Genomic DNA, 9,279 nt, shown 5'->3' with positions numbered 1-9,279 from the left:
CAGGACTCGCAAAGATCTACCTGTCATTTCCTACAGCTCCCGTGAACCCCCCACGCCTGACATAAAATCAAGGCAGAGATTGTGCCAGCACCCTGGGGGCACTGTCTGGCACAACAGTGGCCCTACACACCACTCCAGCAATGAAACACAGCTTCACAGGCAGTAAAGGAATGCGGTCTTGTAGCATTTTTCACTTAAGTCAGTTCTATTGCTCTGATCTGTGCTATGAGGGCACTCTCGGCCTGCTTCTGCTGTCTAAAGAAATGCCTTCTGAACTGGACCTCACCTGTGACTGAGGCAGGACGGAACCTCACAGCACAAACATATGCTGTACTACAAACGAATGTTAGAATGTCCTTTCTGTGGAAATGGCTTTCTGTAGTTTTTGAAAAACTTTTTATTACAGCATAAGCATAAATAACAATGCTGCACCCAGATCCAATGCTCTCCCTTACAATATTTGCTAAGTGTCAAACCCCCACTGTGAGGGAAACATCCCAAGGGAATCTTCACTGCTCACTCAGTTGCACCAACATAAACACTGTCAGAACACACAGCAAACTTGGGCTAATTAAAGAAAACCACATGAATGGTGCTGTATCATTTTTATTTTAAGCCTCTTTACACAAGGAGTGATGTTGGAATGCAAGGTGTGATACACTTTACACAACGTACACTGACAAAATCACTCATTCCATTTGCCTTTACAAAATGGTTTTGGAAAGTTTTCACTGAATCCCTACTTACACAAACTGTTACAGTGGGGTAGAAATTAAACAACTGACAAAATATAAATACCAGAGAATCCAAGATTGACTTCTGGCATTTTAAAACACACAAGTCTCGTGGCAGAACAGCAAGACAGAAGTCAGACGAAGTGATTTGAACATCTGAAGAAATACATAAATATCAGTACCTTTGCAGCTGAGATGAACAAAATCTCTGGAACAAGGACCTGCCTGCAGGATCCCACTTTGCAACTGCAAGCCAGTGGCAGGAAGGGATCGCAGCTAGCACAATATGGACCTGAAAACTACTGTGCCTGTGCAGATTCACGATCACTGCTACTTCTGTTGTCAACCAAGTGAAAACACTTTGGAAAGTTCAATGAGCACTTCAAATAGAATTAAAATACACTAAAACGATTTGAAAAAGTCCAATTTCTGAATGATTTCTATATATGCATATAAGCAGCTTGGCTTTTTCTGTGTTTTGTTTTTTTTTTTTAATAATAGAAAAAAGAAGAATCTGTGTAGACTAAAAAAGGTTGGTTATAAAGTAGCATAAAAGTGTAGTAGCATATGTCACACGATGAGGCATATTTTCCTCCTATTGAAATGCTTAACACGAGTTTACAGAATTAAACATCTGTATTTTAAAAAATGCATCCTTGTCTCTAAAGCAGCAGGTACTCTATCAGACAGAGGATGCTGCACAGGAAAAAGTCACAATGAAAAACAGCAGAGAAGGGCTCAAACTGCATAACAGCTGGCTAAGCCAGGCAACTGACTGTCTTCAAAAAAATAAAAATGACAGATCAGGTTTAGGACCACAGGTCAGAAATCTACCCTAGGTGTTTTATCTCCTCATATCATTCAGTCATACGGTCACTTTGATTTATTTATAAATTGAGGCCATCTCTAGGATGGAAGAGGGACAAACATTACCACATTTCCAGAGAGGATAAGAGAACACATTCAGTAGCTGAATCCCTATTTCACTCCGCATATTGTAACTCACTCTTAAGCAGATGTCAGTGCAAACTGTTGCAGCCATCAGTGTACCATCAAACAGGAGCAGCAGCAGTGCTGGAGACAGATTCAGGGTCTGTCTTGTAGTGGTCTGTGGTTCTTCCTCCTGTACTCTTTTGTGTAGTGAGCAGAACTATTGGAATTTAGTTCCATATATGTATTTGAGCCTCATGTCAAATTAAAAGCATATCTGAGAAAAGCAAGTACTAACCTTCAGCTCAGAAGACTGATAACTGGGAAGGAATTTTAGCATGAAGACCTATGCCTCACTTCCACTTAAATAACTGGAAGCTGCTGCACAAGCATGGATCAGTTTATAACTGCTATACAAATAACTTCTTCAAATCCAGTAGTGACAGAAAAATATTATTTTAGCACTCGGTACACCACACTTTACAGTATCAAGAGTAATATTTCAATAAAACTAAACTTCCTATTTTTCACTATTGCAAGTCAGGTGGATTTGCTACACTTGGGAGACTAGTCCTTAGAATTAAAGTGCTTTGCAGAGCATTGGCATCCAAAAATCTCGAACATGAGAGACAACTACAAGTAAAATCTGTTGTTGCTATGTATAATATATAGCAGGACAACAGGCATCAACGTGTGTACTCATTACGTGTCTGGTTTTTGATGACATCCTGAGTAACACACAGTTTAACAGTGCATAGTACCCCCTACCTCCAATGTACAATCAAATGCTTTAGATTCATTCAGTATTGTTGCAGGTGGCTCCGGACGCCTTGTCTGCATGATCCTCTGTTTAGGATTTTTTAATTCTTCTTCCTCTTCTGTCTCACTTTCACAGACATGGACGACGACACTAGGAGTTGATTCTGTCCCTGCATGAAGCTCATACTTCTCCCCTGAGGAGCAGCAAACAAAGACCATGCTAAGAACGTCCCAGGGAACAGCATTAAGCTACTTAATCGCAAAAACTCCTTAATAGCTGCACCAACACAATCAAAAGACAAGCAGCATAAAAATTTTTAAGTGATATATTTGTGCTACGCATTCATAGGACATTTCTAAATGGAAAACCATAAATGCATTTGATAATATTTAATCCTCCTAATTCCCTGTGAAGTTATGTTGCTACTGTGCCCAGCAGTGGCTTTCTGAGAGGACAAGAAAGTAGCTCCCTTCTCTACACCACTACTTGTCAGAACATTTCTCTCACCTGTTAGGACTGCAAACAGCTCCCTCCTCACAAGCACTGAAGCCAATTCAACAGATTACACATTAGGTTCTTTGTGTGAAAGATAAACCTTCCTTTCAGGGAAACTAAACAGCACTGTTCTGAGTAAGACCCATGAAAAATTTTGATGATGCAACATAAAATCCATATTAGCATCCTTAACAACTGAAGCCACCAACTTGCAAGAGATTGTACATCTCATTCCTCTTCTTGTTTGTCAGTCAATAGTAAGATTATAGCAAAATTCAATAAATGGATGACACAGAACCAGTGCCACACAGTCCAGTTCTGTGTTATAATTTCAGTCGGTTACAGAACAAAATAAACAGTGATAGCTTACTTTATTCAAGTAAGTACCCTCATGTGAGAGAGACTTGGTTCTTTTCACAGAAAAGTAGATAAATGCCCTGGATAAGTACTTCTGAAGTTAAATAACACAACAAAAGCAGGTAAATATCCCACCTGGTCCCAACTTGGAGACAGCACAAAGGAGGTCATAGTTTATCAGTGGAGTTGCATCTTCAGTCTGTTTCCATCCAACTGGGGGAGATGCAGGTGGTGATATCAGGAACTGTTTAACAGGTTGTGGAGGAAGAAGGTAGGACTTGTCTCCTACTTCACTGGACACCTGTACCTGAAGACAAAGGCCAGGAGTTGCAGAACAAAATCACAAACATCTATGTTTATTTAGTCTGTTTCCCCAGTAATATAGAATTATAGAATCGCTACCGTTGGAAAAGACCCACAGGATCATCCAGTCCAACCATTCACCCATCACCAATGGTTCTCAGTAAACCATGTTCCTCAACACAACATTCAAATGTTCCTTGAACACCTCGAGGATCGGTGACTCCACCACCTCCCTGCGCAGCCCATTCCAGCGCCCGACCACCCTTTCAGAGTAGTAGTATTTCCTAACGTCCAGTCTGAACCTTCCCTGGCGCAGCTTGAAGCCATTCCCTCTAGTCCTATCACTAGTCATATGGGAGAAGAGGCTGACCCCCAGCTCACTACAACCTCCCTTCTGGTAGTTATAGAGAGCAATGAGGTCTCCCCTGAGCCTCCTCTTCTCTAGACGGAACAATCCCAGCTCCCTCAGCCGCTCCTCGTAAGACCTGTGCTCCAGACCCCTCACCAGCTTAGTTGCCCTTCCCTGAACACGCTCCAGGGCCTCGATGTCTTTCTTATAGCAAGGGTCCCAGAACTGGACACAGTACTCGAGGTGCGGCCTCACCAGTGCTGAGTACAGGGGGACAATTACTTCCCTGTTCCTGGTGGTCACACTATTTCTGATACAAGCCAGGATGCCATTGGCCTTCTTGGCCACCTGGGCACACTGCTGGCTCATGTTCAGTCTAGCATCAATCAACACCCCCAGCTCCATTTCCTCTACACAGTCTTCCAGCCACTCTGCCCCAAGCCTGTAGCACTGCCTGGGGTTACTGTGGTCAAAGTGCAGGACTCGGCATTTGGTATTACTGAATCTCATCCCATTGGCTTCAGCCCAGCTGTCCAGCCTATCCAGATCCCTCTGTAGGGCCTCGCTACCCTCAGGCAGATCGACACTTCCAGCAAGCTTGGTGTCATCTGCAAACTTACTGAGGGTGCACTCAATGCCTTCATCCAGGTCATCAATAAAGATATTAAACAGGACAGGCCCCAGCACTGACCCCTGGGGAACTCCACTCATAACCAGTCGCCAGCTGGATTTAACTCCATTCACCACCACTCTCTGGACCCGGCCCTCCAGCCAGTTCCTTACCCAGCCAAGAGTGTACCTGTCCAAGCCATGGACTGCCAGCTTCTGCAGGAGAATGCTGTGGGAGACAGTGTCAAAGGCTCTACTGAAGTCTAGGTAGACTACATCAACAGCCTTTCCCTCATCCACCAGACGGGTCACTAGGTCATAGAAGGAGATCAGGTTGGTCAAGCAGGACCTGCCCTTCGTGAACCCATGCTGGCTAGGCCTGATCCCCCAGTTGTCCCACACATGCCGCGTGATCTCCCTCAAGACAATCTGCTCCATAATCTTCCCCGGCACTGAGGTCAGGCTAACAGGCCTGTAGTTCCCCGGATCCATATCCCCGGATATGGCTGTTCTCTGTATTAACAATGCTTAATCCAATCTAGATTCAAAAATAATAGCACAACATTTCAGATAAGCAATGCAGGTTAAGAAACTGGTCTGTTTTGGCAGTGTAGCTGTCAATGAATAGATAATACATGCTCGTGTATAAGAGCAAGACGTTAATGGTTGCTTCAGAACTTCTCAGAAATGAAACTTACTGTCAAATACGAAGCAAGGGAGAAACAGGCACACATGCAAACCAAATCAGCATTCCATAATACCTGTGCAAAATATAGCTTCAGTTTTTTTCCATTGAAGTCAGTTTCATGCAGTTCAATCCGTGCTCTTGCTGCTGCCTCTGGATTACTGAAGTTTATCCTTACTCTTCTAAAGCTTTTAAACAACTGGAATGTAACTTGATTATCATAGACAGTGAAAAGTGCTTCAAATCTTTCCTAGAGATGAAGTACAGAGATTCTTCAAACACAACATGAACATTTTCACTCAAGGAAAACACATTCTGCGTTCACTTTCCTCACCCAAATCCCCATGCGTTTCCTTAACACCCTTCTAAACCTGCGTGTTTCATAGTTCTCCCTGACTGCTCTATCTCACTACTAAAATTCCAGGAGTACACTGATGTGTAAAAGCCCATGTAGCTCCCACGAACTGCCATCTAGTGACAGTTAAACCAAAAGCACAGAGGTCAACAAAAATAACTGCACACTTGCACCTGACTTTCACCTGAGCATCTCCGAAAACGTGATGCAAATCAGTTCATTTTTAGGCCTGATAAAATAAAGCATAGAGTGATTAAAGAAACTAAAAAAACAAAAAACACAGGATTAATGAGATTGCTCTAGGAGAGAAAGACTTATTACCAAACACTGTTTTTGGCAAAAAGCAAAAATAAAAAACACAAATATTATTGAATTAGAAATCTTATTAATCATTGAGGAGATTGAACATAACTGCATTGTTAAAGATTCAACTTGCTTTAATTTACTAGTTCCTTTTTATTAAAAACCTAATTTGCAGATTTTTTTCCCCCAGTTTAAATGCAAATATTCTCACTCACTGTAAAAAATCAAACTCAGATCAGCAGAAGAATGCAAATGACATATTTTCAATTTTATTTACTCTGCTTTGATAATATTCCATTACTCACAGGGATCTACATAAGCAAAGGAGCAGAGAAGAACAACTTTTAAGAACTCTTTCTAAAGGCAAAACTTATTTGTTTAGTTTCAAAAGACTCCAATCTCTTTACACAAATCCTGTTGACTCCTGTAATAATACTTATAGTATGGGGTTGCTACTGACTTCCGTTTCAATCAGGACAAAAGAAACGCTATAGATGATGCCTATGTTAGTTTTAGAATTATTAGTTTGCAATTTTTTTCTGCAAGCTGCACCATCTCAAGGTCTTTATTAAATCAGAAAATCCATTCCTTCTGCACTCTGACCAAATTTGGTAATGAACAAACACAGAACTACAATCTAGCATAATCACTATTTCCCAAATAACATTTGAAATTAACCAGAGGAGGTTACATCCACCAATGGCTTCATCGCGCATCCAATTACTCCGATATCGTTAGAGAAGAACACATTGCCCTCAACACACCTGATATGCTCAGACTGTGGGAATACCCTCACAGAAAAAGGAAATGTGCCTAAAAGTGACAAATCCCTGGCAGACACACAATGTAATTTAGCCAGGCAGCATTCCCAGCGCACACTTTCTATATCAGATAATGAGTTACGGGGCGCTGCTGTCTCTGTAGCAGAGCTGAATTAGTCTGGTGCAAGACTTAATGTTTCGTAGATCAACTGCTGCTTTCATTGCCCTCTTCCAGAAGTGGTAACAACCACTGATCCAACTGGAGGGTGAGCCACTCTCAAGAGGCTTCGGAGAATGCAAAAACAGGAACAATTTAGTCATCTGAGATTTACAGGTGTATGCAGGAAGGGAGGTGCCACCTTGCTCTCTTCAGTTTTTTCCTCAAACACTCATGAGCTACCAATAGTCATTCCTGATGCTCTCAGATGCAAAGAGCACGCACAAATCTGACTGAATACAAAGATTAGCAGCCCAGGGAAGATTTAGTTTATTATAAAGTCCTAAGCAACTATCAAGAAGTTATTTTAGTTCAAAGCAGAACGTGCATTCTGAGAATTTACTATAATCTTTAACAGAATCCTTGCCTTGAAGTAAAACACAGACATTTGCCTTCGGATTATACATAAATCTTTCTTTAAATTTAGTACTTTGCATGAAAAGAAAAATCAGAAGAGTCTTTTTGTAGGAGGAGCCCTGTCACCACTATTAGCAATTTGAAATGCCTGAACGTTGCATTACTATCTCCTCTTGGGCAATCTACTCATTCTTGATCTGAGCTCACTGGTAAATAACTTGGGTGGCTCATTTCCTCCCCCTCAGACAACACACAGCAGTACCAGACAAAACATCCCCTGCTGCCTCTGTACTTGCAATGCCAAACCCAGATCACAGAATCACAGAATAACAGAATTGCCAGGGTTGGAAGGGACCTCAAGGATCATGAATCTCCAACCCCCCTTCCACATGCAGGGCCAAATACAGATACACCTCACTTCACCCTACCTTTTCCTCCTGTACCTCAAACACCGCTTCATGCACGCTGCAAGCAAACAGTGAGGTAGGCAAGTCGCTTAAATCCATCATCTCTTCCAAATCATCTTCATTTTCTCCAAAAATCATCTGTTCTTCTTCTTCTTGGTCACTGCTGTACAGATCAGACTGGCTGTCGCTCCAGGACTTCATAGTGTCTCTGAGCATCGTCCAACCAATGCAGCAGTGTGTTCTAGAGCTCCTGGTAACGGTCTGCCATTACAAAAATGCATTCAATGATGGCAACAAAATACTACACTGTGAATTGTTTTCTGTCCTATGCAATGACAGCAAGTTTCAAACAAGATGTCTGAACAACGCTGGAATTGCCTGAGCATCCCCACTGCTGCAAGGGAGGCCACCATTTCTTTCAATAAGTAACAAATGCTTGAATTTTACTGGAGAAGTCATCGTGTTCCTTTTGATAACAAGGATAGAATCTCACTCGCTGTTGACTCAATGGAGAGAAAGCAGTTATGCCCTTCATCTCCTGCACACAGCTTGTAGGGAAAACTCTATACAAGTTAAACAAACATCTCAGCAACAAGTGAACGGTTCTGCATGTTTTGCAACACAGCATTTATTGCAAGCAGGAAAACAAACCTGAGAAGTTTCCATAGAGGGCTCTGAACTATGAAAAGCGTTGCTTCCATTTTACAAACACATTCCACATAGGAATACGCCGCCACTCTCGTTTTTAACTATAAACCCACAAGCTTAACACCAGTTTTGTCCAACTCCATCCCAGGAGTTACACAATGGTAATTGAGCGCTATCAGAACATAGAAGAGGTTCCCTGGGATGGGATGTGTAACACCAACGTACCACTGTTTGTTAAGTACTAACAGAAACAGTACCGTGAGAGGCGTTAACGGACGAGGCAGAAAGCCACAAGGCCAGAAGGGCCAACCCGAGCGGGAAGGCAGCTGAACGCTCCGTCCAGCCACCCCCGCACCGGAAGCGCAGCGCTGCGCTCACTCGTCCGTGCAGCGCTCTGAAGGCAGCCCCTGTCCCGGCACCGCCCCACCGCCCACAGACCCACCTGAGAGCCGCGGAGCTGGGCCGCCCCACGCAGCTCAGGGCGCACCGCCCTTCAGCTTCCAGATCGCGAGGGGCGATGGCGACGGGAGGAGGCAGCGCCGCGGGTTCCAGGCTCTCTCACACACAACCGTGTGAAGACGGGGCGCGCAGCGCTAAGGAGCCGCTCCACTCCGCCTGGCTGTGCCCTCCCGCTACACTGCGCTCACCTCAGGATAGACATTCGACGCCCGAGGGGGACGGAACCAGAGATGGCGGCAGGGGAGCAGAGACGGCTCAGCGAGGGTCCCCTCAGCAGCGAGACGAGCCGCCTAGAGGGGGGCCGTGCGGAGCGATCCCTGCGGGCGGGGAGCGGCGCAAGCGCGCCTGCGTGCGCTGTCCCTCATCCCGCATCGCCTCGGGGAGCCGGGGAGGAGGAGAGGGTGGTGACCGGGATGGAGGGGGCGACGCTGCGCATGTGCCATCCCCGCCCTGTCGAGGCCGAGCGAGGGGCAGCGCCGCAGCAATCTGCATTGCATTCACAAATGTACAACTAAAACCATTTTTTTTTTTTTTATGTACATAGTACTTG

General features: G+C 44.1%; 1 protein-coding gene across 2 annotated transcripts; it reads right to left on the bottom strand.

The window, feature by feature from the left end:
• Positions 1–590: 590 nt before the first annotated feature.
• RCAN3 (regulator of calcineurin 3) lies at positions 591–9,256 on the bottom strand. Of its 2 annotated transcripts, none has more exons than XM_090124048.1 (5): positions 8,918–9,256; positions 7,644–7,883; positions 5,299–5,472; positions 3,412–3,583; positions 591–2,617 (listed from the first exon to the last, which is right to left on the bottom strand). In XM_090124048.1, the coding sequence occupies exons 2-5, from the start codon at positions 7,836–7,838 to the stop codon at positions 2,409–2,411; spliced, it is 750 nt and encodes a 249-aa protein (XP_089980174.1). In that variant the 5' UTR covers positions 7,839–7,883; positions 8,918–9,256; the 3' UTR covers positions 591–2,408. The 2 variants fall into 2 exon arrangements, with proteins under 2 accessions (XP_089980174.1, XP_031450550.1); XM_031594690.2 differs by having other exon boundaries at positions 8,713–9,253.
• Between the last annotated feature and the right edge of the window lie 23 nt (positions 9,257–9,279).

The sequence above is a fragment of the Phasianus colchicus genome, chromosome 24 (genome assembly GCF_987193195.1).
Source record: "Phasianus colchicus chromosome 24, bPhaCol1.hap1.1, whole genome shotgun sequence".
NCBI classification, from domain to species: domain Eukaryota; kingdom Metazoa; phylum Chordata; class Aves; order Galliformes; family Phasianidae; genus Phasianus; species Phasianus colchicus.
The sequence above is the reverse complement of the archived record's forward strand: the minus strand, read 5'-3'. Positions and strand labels throughout refer to the sequence as shown.

Excerpts from the sequence above, each read along its gene's own strand:
- RCAN3 (XM_090124048.1), bottom strand. The coding sequence starts at position 7,838 with ATGCTCAGAGACACTATGAAGTCCTGGAGCGACAGCCAGTCTGATCTG. Across the intron at positions 3,584-5,298 it reads TGAAGCTATATTTTGCACAG|GTACAGGTGTCCAGTGAAGT; the intron begins GTATTATGGAAT and ends CTTTGTCTTCAG. Across the intron at positions 2,618-3,411 it reads TGTCTCCAAGTTGGGACCAG|GGGAGAAGTATGAGCTTCAT; the intron begins GTGGGATATTTA and ends GCTGCTCCTCAG.